The sequence below is a fragment of the Saccopteryx leptura genome, chromosome 2 (assembly GCF_036850995.1).
Source record: "Saccopteryx leptura isolate mSacLep1 chromosome 2, mSacLep1_pri_phased_curated, whole genome shotgun sequence".
NCBI lineage: Eukaryota > Metazoa > Chordata > Mammalia > Chiroptera > Emballonuridae > Saccopteryx > Saccopteryx leptura.
The window spans coordinates 126,398,377-126,416,430 of record NC_089504.1 but is presented as its reverse complement, the minus strand read 5'-3'; the positions used below and the strand labels follow the sequence as shown (position 1 = coordinate 126,416,430).

At 33.4% G+C, this 18,054-nt stretch overlaps 1 protein-coding gene across 6 annotated transcripts in view; it reads left to right on the top strand.

The window, feature by feature from the left end:
- LRRIQ1 (leucine rich repeats and IQ motif containing 1) overlaps positions 1–18,054 on the top strand; it is a 257,738-nt gene that overhangs the window by 220,093 nt on the left and 19,591 nt on the right. For 5 of the 6 annotated variants that reach the window (XM_066368686.1, XM_066368685.1, XM_066368687.1 and 2 more), the window contains exon 27: positions 7,032–7,486. In XM_066368686.1, coding sequence (XP_066224783.1) covers positions 7,032–7,174 — 143 coding nt within the window. In that variant the 3' untranslated portion in view covers positions 7,175–7,486. Of the gene's footprint in view, positions 1–7,031; positions 7,487–18,054 lie in introns of those variants that run through there. The other variant, XM_066368683.1, reaches the window with a different exon arrangement.

Below are 18,054 nucleotides of genomic sequence, written 5' to 3'. Positions count from 1 at the left end.
CCCGCATGCCAGGCCGACGCTCTACCGCTGAGCCAACCGGCCAGGGCCCAGGGCATTGCTCTGTTGCAGTGGGAGCCTTTCTAGCACCTGAGGTGGAGGCTATGGAGCCATTCTCAGTGCCCAGACCAACTTTGCTCCAATGGAGCCTTGGCAGCGGGAGAAGAAGAGAGGGGTAGAGAGAAAGTAGAGGGGGAAGGATGGAGAAGCCAATGGAGTGCTTCTCCTGTGTGCCCTGGCTGGGTATCAAACTGGAGACATCTACACACCAGGCCGATGCTCTACTGCTGAGCTAGGTGGCCAGGGCTGTCCATTTCTTAATTGCATTGTTTGTTTTCTGTGTTGAGTTATATAAGTTCTTTATATATTTTGTATATTAACCTTTTATCAGATGTATTATTGGTGAACATGTTCTTACATTCAATAGGTTGTCTTTTCATTTTGTTGATGGTTTCCTTTGCTGTGTAAAACTTTTAGTTTAATGTAGTTCCATTTAGTAACCTGTCAATAAAAAAATTAGAGCTACTTCTCAATAGAATTTATTTTTTAATTTTTATTTAGCAAGAGTTGGTCTCTAATTATGTAAATTTTTAAACTTTAAGAAATAATAATAATAAAAAAGGTCTTAAGTTTAAAATTTTTCTTGGTCTAAGTTTTTTTGACAGGAGTTTTAAATATACTGGTTTGTTAGATCTTGGTATTTTGTCCCTGAAGTTTGACAATTAATTAAACAATGACATTAATGTTAATACTTCAGCCCTCAAAGTATTCCTGTAACCAGAACTGATGTACTGGTTATAATCACTGTTATACCAAAAGCATATCTACATAGAAGCATCTAATAGATAAATATTAAAAGTCTACTACAGAATAGTTCAACCTATTGATTACTGTTAACAGACTGAGAATGCCTATTTTCAAGATCTGAGACAATTTAATTAAACAGTCAAAAATTATTCCAGATAGAGTTAAATATAACAGTTATTAGTAACCAAAGAATAATATTTATAAATTTGAAACAGTAGATAGTTTCACCAGCACTTGACATTATCCAGAGAAGGACACATTTTAACTGTATTTGTGTGAGAGAACTAGTTGTATATATGTCAGCTACATTTATTATTTATGAAAAAACACACATTTTAACATTTTTGAGGACAGGATTCATGTATGCTCTATTGACAGTATGTAGATTAAAGCATCATGTTTTTAATGTGATATTTTTGTTCTTATGCCTTTCTTTCATGATCATTTTCTTCTATAATCTGTCTTACTGTGACTTTTTATTTTGGTTATTGTTGCTTTCAAACCAATTTCGTATGCTAGCTAACATAGTGTGAAAATAAATGGGTGTGGTCAAATGTTAAATGCATTTGTCAAATGAACAAAACTGAAGTACAATAATATAATAACGCTTCAGGCTACTCATGTTTATTGTTGCCAAATGTCTTCCTACTAAGAACTAATAAGCATGGAAAGGGATAATGGAAGTTTCCACAAAATGTTTTTGGGAAACCTATCCACAAGTCTTCACTATCTGGGAATGTGAACATAAGTGTTTGTTTTAACACAATTTCCATATGAAGATTGTAAATATGATGGAATTAGGAGAATAACGTCAAATTGAAAACAACTACAATGTGATAGTTGCTAATGTTTTTTTGGCACATAGAAGAAAATTGACAGGGAAGCTGTATTGCAAGGCAGAATAGAGCAGTGCCTGCTACATAGTAGGCACTAAACAAATACACATTGAATGAATGCAGAAATAAAAGGAAGATTAAAAAAATTTTTTCACCAATATTAGAGAGAGAGAAAGGAGCAGGGAGTCTACTAGTTTGGTGGGAAACCGGAAACTGTAATAACCAGAGTTATATAGAATAGTTATCAAATGAAAAGAGTTTTAGTTAATTTTTACTGATTAATTTCAGAGAGATAAAAAGAGGAAGAGAGAAAAAGAGAGAAGCATTCATTTGTTGTTCCATATAGTTGTGCATTCATTGATCACTTTGTGTGTGCCCTGACCAGAGATTGAACCACAAACTTGGTGTGTCAGAAAGGCGTTCTAACCTACTAAGGTAACCTCCAGGGAGAGTTTTAGTTAATTTATGGACCATGGGACAAAAGGCAAATTTAGTTCTGAAGAAAAAAATGACAAAACCTATTTAGAATTTACAACTATCAATCAAAAGAAAACTATTTCTGGAAAAAAAAAGTGTCGAACTATATTAATATAAACACCAGAGAATTTATAGAAACAACATAGTATTTTTAACACCACATTCTAATCATCCTTGTTTATGTGTACACAGTCACAAGGTATCTTTGAGAAGAAATAAACATAGTAGTGTGTTAAGGTAAGGAAAGCTGAGAAAACAGTAACATATTATAAGGAGGCCTCAAAGACCGTAGATCAAATAGAAATGGTAGCTATTATAAAAGATCATGAAATAGGCAAAATGCAAAAGTAAAAATCTATACACTATAAACCAAAATAAGATTTTCCACCATATATAATATGTTTTTTCTGTCATAATTAGGAAAACTTTTAAAAAATAAATGTCTAGATAAAGCTAGTTAATATAGCACACATTTTGATTTAAAAAGAAATAATAATCATTGTGATTTTTTTGCAACAAACATACTGCAGATATTTTAGTAACAAATGTATCAAACCTAATTTTTTTATTTATACATTTCTTAAATATTGGGGAAGAAAAATAACTGTAAATGGCATTGTCCAATTGGGATACTGAGTTACAGATATTTTACTAATCTTTTTATAAGTTATATTAAAATAGTATTCACTGAAAAAGCTTGAAAACAATTCTAAAAACAAGAAAATTCACCATGTTACATTAAGGAAGTCTGAATATGATATAAATAGCCTGTTTGTTATTTGTTTTGTTTTTACCTGCAGTGTTAGACTTTAAACTATCTGCCTAAAGGTCACTGTAAATGATCATTGTGATTAAAGGTTGGATATACCAATGGCCTTAAAAAGCAATAGGTATTTGAACACAGTAATACCTACCTCAACCTCAAATGGCCAAGTGTAACTCAATTATAGCACTTAAATTGATGTAAACGCTTTGCTGCTAAAAATTTGTTCTGGTCATTTTCATTAAAATGTTGATTTTTTTTTTTCTCCATGCTTTGCTTATACTGTATCTGCTGTTAAACAATACAATATGGGAAAGACTTTGAAATAATTTCTATATCCAGACACATAGTGTTAAGTGTATCAATGAAAATCCAGTGATGTATTACTATACAACATGAAATTTTTATTTTGACCTGTTTAACAAAGTTTTTTTAAACATACCAGGAGATTCATTCAAAGCGTTTTACATATTAAATTACTTTTCAAAACATAGCATGTATAGACCTTGACATTTGTTAAAGAACCAAAGATTTAACAACAACAACAAAAAAAATTTTAAGGACCAGAACAAATCTTTAGCAGAACACAGATTATGTAGCAAAGAAGTGACTTATTGGAAGATAAAGCATATTTATCAGAACGTACTTTCAACATATATGTAGGAGACAATTGGTTGATTTGTATGATCACTTAAAAATATGCAGCAGACTGGTGTTATAGAAACATAAAATCTAAAACAATAATGCTGCAGAAAAGAGGAAAAAACTGTCACAGTTCCTTTTGCCATAAGTCTTTTATTCAAGGAACACATCAGTAGGTCTAAGTCTAATGTCAATTTTTTGAAGCAGGATTCTCTCACTATTGTATTTTTATGTGGTTAAGTAATTTTAGAATGATTATACATTGACTGTATTAAATTGATTCTCTTTTTCATTTCTAGAGTAATCGTAGGACAAAGTAATAGCTTTGCAATGAATGCCAATATGTGGTTTCTTTATAAATGCATTGTTTTACTTCTCAATTTATTTTCTATATATCTGGTGGTTCAAGAATTTATATGATAACAAAAAGAATCTCACTAAATGCAATGAGAGAATAAGCTATATTGATTAGTGCTCAAATTGTTTATTTACACATAGCCAAACAATAAAATAAAAGCTTTAATCACATCTAAAATATTGTTTTTTAAAAAACCAATATATTCACATAAGTGTTTATGTAATTCTAAACACTACTTTTCTACAACATTTCATGCCACTAAAATATCTTTCAAAATTGCTGTAAAGCTATTTTGTAATATCACACAATATGATTTTTTAATAATGATTATTTGCTGAAAGAGTTACACTAAACAATGAAACACTCCCAACTGCCTTTTAAATATAGGGTTACATTGTGGGTAACTACAAAAGACTTGAAGATTCATTAACAGCTTCAAAATGAAGACAACAGAACCATGTTAGGGATAAAAACTGGTACAATACTATAAATATGTAGTTAATCCAAAGCCTCAGAATGTAGCGTCACTGTTAAGAATCAGAACTTTGTTTGAAAATAAAATCTGTTTTAATGTAACTCACTTTATTTCATTTTGAAATATTATTTTAAAAGCATATATAATTATCTATAAATATTTCAATACTTTGTCCGGAAAGTGCCATCCTTCTTACACGTTATTGTCAGCTTTGATAAAAAGCTTATATTAAGAATAAAGGCAGTAAATAATACACATTTATACTATTAAGATTCTTTCATGAAAAATATTAACTTGGCCTGACCTGTGGTGGCGCAGTGGATAAAGCGTCGACCTGGAAATGCTGAGGTCGCCGGTTCGAAACCCTGGGCTTGCCTGGTCAAGGCACATATGGGAGTTGATGCTTCCATCTCCTCCCCCTGTCTCTCTCTCCTCTCTCTCTCTGTCTCTCTCTCTCCCCTCTAAAAATGAATAAATAAAAATAAAAATTAAAAAATTAAAAAGAAGAAAAATATTAACTAATAATGAACTATGTTATTGAGTTATATTTTAAAATACATACTCATTTCTACATTATTACCTTGAATGATGCTTGCATGAAACTTGATTTACCTTTTTCTATCAAAAAGAAAATTTATAGAAATCCACTTATTCTTTTTTACTGTTTTTTCCTTCAAATAAATATATCTGACTTCTAAATGTGCCTCAATAGCTCTTCATTTGTCAGATCTCCCTGCCTGCCACCCCTCCAGCCCCAGCATTCTTCCTAAATAATGTGTTCTTGTAAATACCTATTTGATATCCAGGATATAGTTTATTCACCAAAGAATTTTTACTGCTGGGGCAAGACAAGGGTTTACTGTTACTGTTTTGTTGTTGTTGTTTTAAAGACCAAGGTACACATTCCAGTCTGTTATTTGAAAATAATGTATTTTCAATGTGTAACTAACTAGTAAATAGAGTGGATGAGCTTTTAGCATGCTTTCTTACATCCTTTACACTAGTACTTTATCATTAGGAAAGTCTTGCATTTATGAACCAGTAATATTCCTTTTGCTTAAAAGAGTTCTTACAGTTTTACAAAGGACTACTGCTGACTTACAGGGAGTAGCATAATGCAGGCTAAATCTGGCCGGCACATGAAAGCCAACTCCACTTGGCATCTCCTAGTTGTTCCTCTTGCTGCTGAGACGGCCTCCAGGAGGGCCAGCTGTGAAGGTCTAAACTCCTGAGCTCTGTTCTGCTTGTGACTCCCATTACAGACTTGTGCCTGTAGCCTTAGCCATTAGCCTCTCTGTGCCTAGCATATACCCTTTCCTAGTACAATACCTTTTAATTTTTTCCTCCCTTTCGGTAATATCCTCTTTGTAGACTAAAAGTAAAATATGCTCCCTTTATAGAGGTTCCTTAACTCTTTCATATTTGTTTTTCTAATCAGTTTTTAAAGTTAAAAAACAAAAAGCAATACTTTATTTTTAAAAGAGCTTTTAAATATAATATAGACTTAAAAATCTGTATTCACCAGCATGTTGCACCAAATTTGAAGATACAGACCAATTTCCAAAAACAGTCTAATGTTTTCTAACCTATTTATGTATATATTTTTAAATATTTAAAATTTTATTTACAGAAGTATTCATTTCAAAAAAAAGGATTAGATTTTTTCCCCCTTTAAACTTATTTAAAACACTAAAGAGTCACATGGTTTGAACCTTTGCCTCAAGCCAGTGCTGAAGGAGCTCTGGAATGCTTCACGGCTTCTTTCAAACCCTTGCCCTACAGATGCAGCCCTGTGTGCTTGCTTCATCCTCAGGAGATTTAAAGCAGATGATCATCGTTCTTAACAGTACTCTTGATACAGTGTCTTGGGGTCTTGCCGAGTAAAACATTCCTAATCCACTATCTTATTCTTTTATCTGCTATGTGTTTTTACCACTAACAATTTGTGTTTTTCCTGGAGAAATTCTTATATGCTGAATATAAATAATACTTTGTTCCATTTTATAGCACCTGTTTACAAAGCGCTCACAGATCTTACCATCACTGCAGTATAATCAGAAAGGCAGTTTTCCCCCAAACCCTTTAATGCACAGATTTTTTTCCCCTCATTTATAAAATGAAGGCTCAGAAAGGTTATGACCTGTCCAGAATGACAAAGCTGTGTTGTATGCAGCCAGACTAGAACCCATGAATATTTTTAGAATCTAGACCTAATATGCTTTCCATTTCACCAAGAATTCTTTTTCCTGAAGTTATTAATTCAAACTGTTTCTAAAACTAATTTTTTTCTTAAACTAAGCTTAACAACAGTCATTATTAATGATGATATAAGGAATTACAAAAATTTAAACTATGAAAATATAAACAAATTTAAGTAACTAAATACTAAGACACATCTCATAAATCTTGAAATACCAGAGATGTTTGAATTGTAGATACAAGGAAACTACTATAGTTATTTAACTTTTTACTCAGGTGCTTTTATTTAACCTAAATATAATTTATACAAAACTTTGATTATATTATTTTGCAAACAAAAAGGTAACAACATACTTTTTAAAAACTCAAATATCATATAGTTCTACAATGCATGTTATTGACAAATATATTGCTTACTTCAAAATATGTTATTTGGATCAAGTTCAGTGAAAGTATACATTTCATATCACTGTCTAGGTTTTTCAGTAAAAGGAATACTTGCACCAATGATAACAAATACAGGACCTTCTAAGAAAGAACATATATCATTCCGTGACAATCCTGTACAACTCAGTGGTGGATGGGGAAGTGGCAAAAAGAAGGCGAACACTTCACACTAATTCTTCAAGCTTCAGCATACGGTACTTGGTTTCTTTTCAAGAGTCCTGTGGGTATTGGTCATGTTACCAATAGGGTACAATATTTTAGAGTACTGTATTTCATAATTATGCTTTATGGTGGAGTTATCTAATTTTCCATCTGTAAAATACAGTTTTGCTGTTGTTCTTGTTCTTGTAGAATGACCTCCAGAAATTAATTCTTGAATTATTGCAGTGGAATTTGTATATTCAATTTCTTCTTTTGTTTAATATTTTGTGATTCACATATTAAAGATGGTTTTGGTTATGAACAATAAATTGTAATATCATACACATACGAGCATATAATGGTATTTTATTGACACTTTATAATATTAATAAATAATATATTAATAAATTGTATTTGACTATATTATTATAATTAGCTATTTCTTTCTTTTTTTTTTTTTTTTTTTTGTATTTTTCTGAAGTTGGAAACAGGGAGGCAGTCAGGCAGACTCCTGCATGCGCCCGACTGGGATCCACCCAGCATGCCCACCAGGGGGCGATGCTCTGCCCATCTGGGGCCTCACTCTGCCGCAACCAGAGCCATTCTAGTGCCTGAGGCAGAGGCCATAGAGCCATCCCCAGCGCCCGGGCCAACTTTGCTCCAATGGAGCCTTGGCTGTGGGAGGGGAAGAGAGAGACAGAGAGGAAGGAGAGGGGGAGGGGTGGAGAAGCAGATGGGCACTTCTCCTGTGTGCCCTGGCCGGGAATGGAACCCGGGACTCCTGCACGCCAGGCCGACGCTCTACCATTGAGCCAACCGGCCAGGGCTATAATTAGCTATTTCAAAGATAAATTGATATGTAAAGTATTTCAGAGTAGACAATGAAAATAGCCCTCATTTTTTATTTTACTTTGTCATCATAGACTGGAATTGTTAAGAAAATATACATCCCATTTAAATTAAAATGAAATATAAATTTTAGTATTTGTTAATTTAATAAATTGGACATTTTATGTATAATTTTTTTATTCAGATATATGTTGCTCTTATCAGTTATAAAAGGTAGATACGAATACTGGTTCATTAACATTGTACTGACTCAAAAATATTCTATTTTAACTTTGTTAAGGCACCTTAAACTTATCATTTAAAAATATTTTTATATCTCAACCTTATAATTTTGAAATATTAATATTTGTTAAAATGAAAGACCAGTTTTATTAAACTCTTACTATTTTATGGTTAATATTCTGTGATATTGTAGTAAATAAAATGTGCAAGTGCTGCATTTACCTTTAATGCTTCTTAGAATATTTTACTCTCCCAAACCTGAAGCTTTTTTTCACAAAACTAAATTCTCAGGTGACTTTCTGGTGTGTTGCTGTGTGATAGGATCCAGTTGACTTTATGTTTTTTCTTTATTGTTTCTATGATACTTTTTAATGAAGTGTTTCATCTAAAACTGACAAAGCAGATAGACACGCATGTATTTCATTTGTGTCTTTCATTTACTTTGGGGACTCTGCTGCATTCCAAACCTGTAAATTTAACTTGATTGAAATAGAAATGTTAATGAGCCTTGAGCTGTCATCAATAAAGAAAACTCAGATTCAGATGTTGTGGTCTAGAAATGAAGCTTTCAAACATAAGTTCTGTAATGTACCTGCTCTTTGAGCATGCAGTTCTGCCATCCTATACTAAAAATATCCACAAACCAACAGAATGTGATGTAGAAAATATTTGATCTTAGCTTATTGTGAACACTGCAAGAGAAAGGCACATTAAAGCTGATATAAATACGGTTTTATGGTTTGTATACACAAATCAATTAAGTGAAAAGGCTATTATGAGAAGTGAAATGTTTATGATTAAATTGTTTTAATGCCTAACAATAATTTAATCAACACTTTTCTTATTCTGTGATTTGTATAGTTGTTTCATAACATTAATTTTGAGGAAAATGATGCATGCTTATATTTCTTAAATTTTAGGTAGTGAAATATATATAATAGTTTTCTAATTTTGGTATTAACATGGAAATTCTTTGTAGTGTTATATATTGTGTCCAGCTTTAAAATGATCATTTAAAAATCAGAGTTCAAACTTATTTCAATACTAGTTCATTTGTGTTTATGAACATAGAAAAGGTAAATTTTAATCAAATTTTAAATTTTATTAAAAATTTTTAAATTTTAATTATTGAAAAAAACCTGAAATTAAACCAAGAGATATTCTTTATTCTGTTTTCTTGCAGAGAAATTAGGGCAAAAATTTTATATTTAGAAAGATAAAGCAATGAACATAAATTGTCACTTAGTTTACAAAATTATGGCTCAACAGCAATGGATCTAGGCAATGCTACTATTCAAAGACACAACCTACAATGACATTTGTCCTTTCCGGCACCCTATGTCCTAACACAAATCCATTCTCAAGTCAATCTCCCTGTCCTTCTTCCCCAGTACTATCAAAAGCAGTTACCATCACTCATTTCTAATAAGAATAATAAAATAAATCACTGGTCACAAAAAGATTGATAAAGGTGTTAGCTAGGCACCATGCTTGGAGATTCTAGCAGGGGTCCCCAAACTTTTTACACAGGGGGCCAGTTCACTGTCCCTCAGACCATTGGAGGGCCACCACATACAGTGCTCCTCTCACTGACCACCAGTGAAAGAGGTACCCCTTCTGGAAGTGTGGTGGGGGCCGGATAAATGGCCTCAGGGGGCCGCATGCGGGCCACGAGCTGTAGTTTGGGGACACTTGTGACGTGTCCTAATTTGAGAGTTAAATATGTTGATTTATGGAGGTACCACCTCCACATTCCAGTCTGCCATCAAGACCTTTGTGCACATCGTCTATTTATTTATTTATTTATTTATTATTTAGACAATTAACAGGATGACATTGATCAATAAGAGTACATAGGTTTCAGGCAAACATTTCTATAGCATTTGAACTGTTAATTATGTTGTATACTCATCACCCAAAGTCAAATCATTTTCTGTCACCTTATATTTGTCCCTCTTTATACACTTGCTGCCACCCGCCTCCTACTTTCTCCCCCATATCTCCTTCCCTACTTCACTTTTATCTAATGTCCATGCGTCTCAGTTTTATATCCCACCTATGTGTGAAATCATACAGTTCTTAGATTTTTTTGATTTATTTATTTCACTCAGTATAATGTTCTCGAGGTCCATCCATGTTGTCATAAATGGCACTATATTATCATTTTTAATGGCAGAGTAGTATTCTGTTGTATATATGTACCACATCTTCTTTATCCAATCCTCTATTGAGAGACACTTTGATTGTTTTCATGTCTTGGCTACTGTGAACAGTACTGTGATGAACATGGAGGTGCATGTGTCTTTATGGACCAATGTTTTCTAGTTTTGGGAGTAGATACCCTGTAGAGGGATTGTTGGGTCATGTGGTAATTTTATTCTTAATTTTTTGAGGAACCACCATACTTTCTTCCATAATGGTTGTACTAATTTGCATTCCCACCAGCAGTGAATGAGGGTTCCTTTTTCTTATAGCATCTCCAACACTTGTTATTACCTGTCTTGTTGATAATAGCTAATCTAACAGGTGTGAGGTGACATATCACTGTAGTTTTTATTTGCATTTCTCAAATAGCTAGTGAAGATGCACATCTTTTCATATATCTGTTGGCCATTTGTATGTCCTCTTGGGAGAAGTGTCTGTTCAGGTCCTCTCCCCATTTTTTAATTGAATTGTTTACTTGTTTATTACTGAGCTTGATAATTACTTTATATATTTTGGATATTAAACTCATGCCAGGGCTCTTGTTTTCAAATACCATCTTCCATTTAGTTGGCTGCTTATTTGTTTTGTTGTCAGTTTCTTTTGCTGTGCAGAAGCTTTTTAGTTTGATATAGTCCCATTCATTTATTTTTGCCTTCAGTTCCCTTCCCTTTGGGGTTAAATTCATAAATTGTTCTCTACAGCAAAGATCCATAAGCTTAGTACCTATGTCTTCTTTTATGTCATTTATTGTTTCAGATCTTATATTTAGGTCTTTGATACATTTTGAATTAAATTTTGTGCATTGGGACAAGCTGTAGTCAAGTTTCATTTTTTTTGCATGTGGCTTCCTAATTTTCCCTGCACCATTTATTAAAGAGGCTTTCTTTTTTCCCTTGTGTGTTTTATAGGCTCCTTTGTCAAAGATGATTTCTCCATATATATGTGGTTTTATTTCTGGGCTCTCAATTCTGTTCCATTGGTCTACATGTCTGTTTTTCTGCCAATGCCATGTTGTTTTGATTATCATGGATCTATATCAGTGGCTCTCAAAGTGTGTGCCAGAAGATTTCTAGGTGCACCCTATGGTATTCTAGAGAAATATGTGCCTGTTAGGGACCAAAATACCAACAGGGTTTTTGGAGTCTAGATTTTTGGGGGACAGAGGTATGGGGAATTGGCTGTAAGCTGACAGTCTGCCCAACCGCCCACCTCACTTGCCTGATTAGGTTGCAAAAGGCTGTTAAACTGTGGTGCTGGATTGTTTACACTACCCCCCCATGTTCCCCAGAAAAACTGGAGGCAAGTTTCTTCTATCCTGCGTTTAGTGTAAAGTTATGATATGTATAATGGGAATTTTCAACACTCAACACAATTAAGAGCAAAAAGAGAGGAATTCTTCAATGTATTAAAGAACTGATGAGGAAATGAGAGTTTGCCTTTCAAATATATGCCCAAACATTAAAGAAATTGCTAGGACAAATCAGGCTCATGTTTCTCATAAACACAAGAATGAAAAAACTTAACATATTTGCACTGGGACCTGCCGAATTTACTAAATCTTAGTAAGAATGTATCTATACATATAAAGAGATAACGTTTGTCTTTTTAAAATTTTTTAACCCCACTTTTATATGAATTCTAAAAAGCATACCTCAAAAAATGTAACATAAAATGTTTTTTAATGTCAGAATAAATTTAATTTTGTCATATTTATTTTTAATTACCATAAAAGCATGCTTGAACTCTATATTTTTTTAAATATTTGACATAATTATTATAACATGTTTTTCAGAAATTTGTATGTAGTGCACCTACAATTATTTGTAGGATTTTAAATGCACCCTGACTTCAAAAAGTTTGAGAACCACTGGTCTATATTATAATTTGAAGTCAGGTAGTATGATACCTCCAGCTTAATTCTTTTTCCTCAGGATTGCTTTGGCTATTCGGGATTTTTTATGGTTCCATACAAATCTGGTAATTTTTTGTTCTACTTATTCAAAAAATGACATTGGAATTTTGATTGGGATTGCATTAAATTTGTATATTGATTTGGATAATATAGCCATTTAACTATATTGATTCTTCCAATCCATGAACATGGAATATTTTTCCAATTTATTTTATCCTTTTTAATTTCTTTTAATAGTGTTTTGTAGTTTTTAGTATATACCATATTTTCCTATGTATAAGATGCACATTCATTCTTTTTTCAAAAAATTTGGAGTCTAAAAACTGGGAGCACCTTATACAGTGGTTATAGATTTTTAACTTGCATCTCCCACTTTTTTGTGCTTGTTTTTGAGCACATTGTTGAAGACAGTGATTTGTCATCAGACACAGATGAGCAAGGTAATGGATGGGAGTTTTGACAGTGATGAGAAGTTGTATGAATTTTATGATGAATAAAAATTGAGTTCAATAACTTTATGTAAAACTTTTCTTTTTTCCAAAATTTTGGTCCTCAAATTAAGATAAGTCTTATACATGGAGAAATATGGTAGGTCCTTAACATCCTTTGCTAAATTTATTCCTAAGTATTTTTTGTTGTTGCAATTGTAAAAAGAATTGGGGTTTTTTTAGTTCATTTTCCAATGTTTCATCTTTGCCACATAGAAAAGCAATAGACTTCTGTATATTGATTTTGTATCCTAGAACTTTTCTTTATTGGTTTATTCTAATAGCTTTTGGTGGAGTCTTTGAGATTTTCTATATACAAGATTATGTCATCTGCAAAAAGTGATGCCTTTAATTCTTTCCAGATATGAATGTCTTTTATTTCTTTCTCTTGCCTGATTGCTCTGGCTAAAACTTTCAGAACTATTTTGAATAAGAGTGGAGTAGGGGGCAGCCTTGTCTTGTTTCTGATTTTGGAGAAAAAGTCTTCATTTTTTTCCATTTAGTAGAATATTAGATAATGGTTTGTTATATTTGGCCTTTTTATGTTGAGGTATTTTCCTTCTATTCCAATTTTATTGAGTATTTTTAAACATAAATGAATGTTGTATCTTATCAAATGCCTTTTCTGCATCTATTGATAGGATCATATGATACACATCATATGATAGGTGTATTGCGTCGACAGATTTCCATATGTTGAACCATCTTTGTGCTCCTGGAATGAGCCCCACTTGATCGTGATGCATTATTTTTTAAATGTGTTGTTGTGTTCGATTTGCTAGTGTTTTGTTTAGGATTTTGCATCTGTATTCATTAGAGATATTTGTCTGTAGTTTTCTTTTTTTGTGTTGTCCTTGCTAGGTTTTAGTATGAGAGTTATGTTGGCCTCATAAGATGTGTTGGAGAATATTGCTTTTTCTTCTGTTTTTTGGAAAGCTTTAAGAAGGATAGCTACCAAATCTATGAATGTTCAGTGGAATTCACTAGTGTAGCTATCTGGTCTTAGACTTTTGTTTTTGAAGAGCTTTTTGATAGTTATTTCCATTTCCTCCCTGCTTATAGGTCTATTTAGGTTTTCTATTTCTTCATGACTCAGTCTAGGAAGATTGTGTAGTTCTACGAATTTATCCATTTCCTCTAGGTTGTTGAATTTAGTACCATATCTTCTTTCATAATATTTTACTATGGTCCTTTGTATATTTACAATGTCTGTGGTAATTTCTCCTCTTTCATTATGGATTTTCTCTATATGAGTCCTTCCTCTTTTTTTCTTAGTGAGTCTAGCTAGTGTTTTGTTGCTTTTATTGATCTTTTTAAAGAACTATCTCTTTGTTGTATTAATTTTTTCTAAACTTTTCTTTGTTCTCTATTTCATTTAGTTATGCTAAATGTTTTGTTCTCTATTTCATTTAGTTATGCTCTTTCCTTTCTTCTGCTGACTATGGGTTGTCTTTGTTCTTCTTTTTCTAGTTCCTTAAGGTGTGATGTTAGGTTGTTTACTTGGGATTTCTCTTGTTCCTTGATATAAGCCTGTAATAATATAAACTTTCCTCTTATTACTGCTTTTGCTGCATCCCAGAAATTTTGATGTCATGTTATCATTTTTATATATCTTTTGATCTTTTATTTATTTCTTCTTTATCCCAGTCATTTTTTAGAAGTATGTTATTTAACTTCTATTTTTCTGTGGGTTTCTTTACTTCCTTTTTACAGTTGAATTCTAATTTCAAAGCCTTATGGTCAGAAAATATACTTGGTATAATTTTAGTCTTCCTGAATTTGCTGATGTCTGTTTTGTGGCCCAACATATGATCTGTCCTTTAGAACGCTCCATGCACAGTGAAGAAGAATGTATAATCTGACGTTTTGGAATAAAATGTCCTGTCAATGTCTATTATGTCCATTTGGTCTATTTAAGGCCAATATTTCTTTTGTTTTCTTCCTTTTTGTGTGAGATACAGACAGAGAGAGGGACAGATAGGGACAGGGAAGAAAAAGAGAGATGAGAAGCATCAATTCTTTGTTGTAGCACCTTAGTTATTCATTGATTACTTTCTCATATGTGCCTTGACCAGCAGGCTACAGCAGAGCAAGTGACCCTTTGCTGAAGCCAGTGACCTTGGACTCAAGACAGTGACCTTTGGGCTCAAGCCAGCAAACATGGGGTCATGTCTATGATCCCACACTCAAGCTAGCAACCCTGAACTCAAGCTGGTTAGCTTGTGGTCAAGCTGGATGAGCCCACACTTAAGCTGGTAACCTTGGGGTTTTGTACCTGTGTCCTCTGCATCCCAATCTGATGCTCTATCCACTGCACTATAGCCTGGTCAGGCAAGACTGATATTTTTTATTGATTTTCTGTTTGGATGATCTATCTAAAACCATCAATGATGTGTTGAAGTCTCCAAGTATGATAGTGTTTTTGTCTCTTTCTATTTTTAAATCAGTTGGTAGATGTCTTTTATATTTTGGTGCTCCCTGGTTCAATGAATATATATTAAGAAGTGTTATGTCTTCTTGATACAATGTCCCTTTATCATTATGAAATGTCCATCTTTGTCTCTGGATACTTTGTTGTCTTGAAATCAGCATTATCAGATATGGATATGGCTACACTTGCTTTTCTTTGGATATTATTTGCTTAGAGAATTGTTTTCTAACCTTTCACTTTGAATCTACTTTTGTCCTTTTAGCTTAGATGTGTATCTTGAAGACACTGTATGGTTGTGTTTTGCTTTTTGAGCCTATCTGCTATTCTATGCCTCTTTATTGGTGAGTTCAGTCTATTAACATTTAGAGTAATTATTGACACTTGAGGATTTCCTCTAGACATTTTATTTGTTTTCCTAGTAGCTGTGTCTTGTTTAGTTCTTCTCTTTTTTGTTTCTGTCAGTTGTTTTTGTTTGGTGGTATTCCATACTTCTTTCCTTGGTTTCTTCTTTTTTTAAGCTGTGTGGTTCAGTAGTGGCTTTTTTGTGAACAGTTACCATTAGGTTATTAAGAGAAAAATGTTCATATCTACAAGAGTCCTTTGTCTTATGAGTGCTTCTGCACTACATCCTCCTTTGCTACTGCAGATTCTCTCCCTTTTTTATGTTATGGTTCTCACAGATTATCCTTGTTTTTATTGTGACCTTGTTGGAACTTTTTTATTTTTGATTTATTCTGTTCTTTGTGTCTGGTCAAATACCCCCCCCTTGAGTATTTCCTGCAGTGGGTGTTTTCTGGTGATAAATTCCCCCAGCTTCTGTATGTCTGTAAAAATTTTTATTTCTTCTTCATTTTGAAGGATAACTTTGATGGGTATATGTAGTATTCTTGGTTGGTAATTCTTCTCTTTCAATACTTTGGATATTTGGATCCACTCTCTTCTGGCTTGTAGAGTTTCTAATGAGAAGTCTGATGATAACCTAATGGGCTTTCCTTTACATGTTATGTTCTTCTTTTCCCTAGCTGCCATGAGGATTCTTTCTTTGTCATTGATTTTTGATAATTATATTACAATGTGCCTTGGAGTAGGTCTGTTTGGGTTGCAGTAACTCGGCGTTCTGTTTGCTTCTTGGATTTGAGACTCTAATTCTTTCCATAGGCTAGAGAAATTCTCATCAATTATTTGTTCGAATAGGCTCTTCATTTCCTTCTCCCTCTATTTTTATTTTGATATACCCATTCTTATTATTCTTATATTGCTCTGTATGGTGGAGTCAGACAATTCTTTTAGAGCTCTTTCAGTTTTTTTTTTTAATTTATGAGTTTCTCTCCTTTTCTCTTTGTAATATCTCTAGTTGCCTGTCTTCAGTGTCACTGATTATTTCCTCTATCTAGCTTGTTCTATTAGCTACACTTGCTACCTCAGTCTTCAATTCATGTATTGAGTTCTTCACCTCTGTTTTTAAAGTTTCAGTCTCCTTAGTGAGGTATATGTTTTGTTCATTAATTTGTTTTCTGAGCTCATTAAGTTGCTTATTGGTGTTTTCTCACATGCCATTAAGTATTTTTAGAACTTCAATTTTGAATTCTCTATTATTTAACTCCAAGGTTTCCATGTGATTGAGATTTTTTTCTGAAGATTTTTTATTTTCTTTCTGAACTACTCTCTTTTTTGTGTAGTCATGGTATTTGATTTCTTCTTCCTTGATGGCACTTGAGAGTGGTATTGTTAAGAACCTTAACATAAAAAACAAAAATTAAAATTAAAAAAATACAATAAACACTATGAAAATTAAAAAAAATATTATGTCAAGTAAAGAAAAACCAGAGGAAAAAATGATTGAAAACTAACAAAAAAAACCACACAACATCCACCAAAAAATCAGAATAAAAATATATTTTAAAAAATGAAATTCAAAAGAGAAATAAAAGAATAATAAGAAAAAAGGATAAATTTTGGTTTTGAGATTTTTTTACAGTAGGTGTTGCTGTATTACAACTTTTAGCTCTGTGAAGTTCTTGGGCTGTCCTGTACTGAGATGTTGCTGTGACAATGATGTAGGCTGCAGTCATGTTGGTGGGTGGGGCGTTTTGTATGGACTTTATGGCTTCAGCTTTCTGGCTTTCTGGCTTTAGCAATGTCATTCTCAGGCTTCCAAACACTCCTTCCCATGTCTCAACAGACCTGGGAACTGGATGTGGAGTACCTCTGTTCTTCAGAGGAGAGAGCAGCTCTGGAAAGGTAACTGTGGGGTTTGTCTCTGCCACTCTCTGTACTGTGAGGTGATGGAGGCAGAATCTGGGAGGCTGGGGGTCGCACTTTAGCTTTCTCTGTCTCTGCCGAGGGAGGGCTGCAGGGATGCAGGAACACTGGCCATGATCCTGTGCTCTGACCACTTTGATTTATCTCCCTCTCTGTCCTTTTATCTCACTGCTCCTCCCATCAGTAAAAGACCCAATCACTTTGAAATTCCCTCCCTGTACCCGTCAAACAAAACCCAGACAGCCTGTGCTTCCCTCCTTTCCATAGTCCAGCAGGAAAAGAACCCAGTCACTCCAAGTTTGTCTCTTCTCCAAAGCTACCTGTGAATGCATTTTATCTTCTGCCCTCTTTTCAACCCATCCCACTTTTAGTCCATTCAGTGCATGTATCTCTCAGGCACACCTGCAAATCCAGCTGGGATTCTTTCACTATATGATAGTTGTTCAATTTGCTGAAATTTCAAGGGGAGAAATCAAGAGTATCTCTCATGCTGCCATTACTCTGATGTCATCACACATAGTTTATTATAAGAGATCTTAGTAT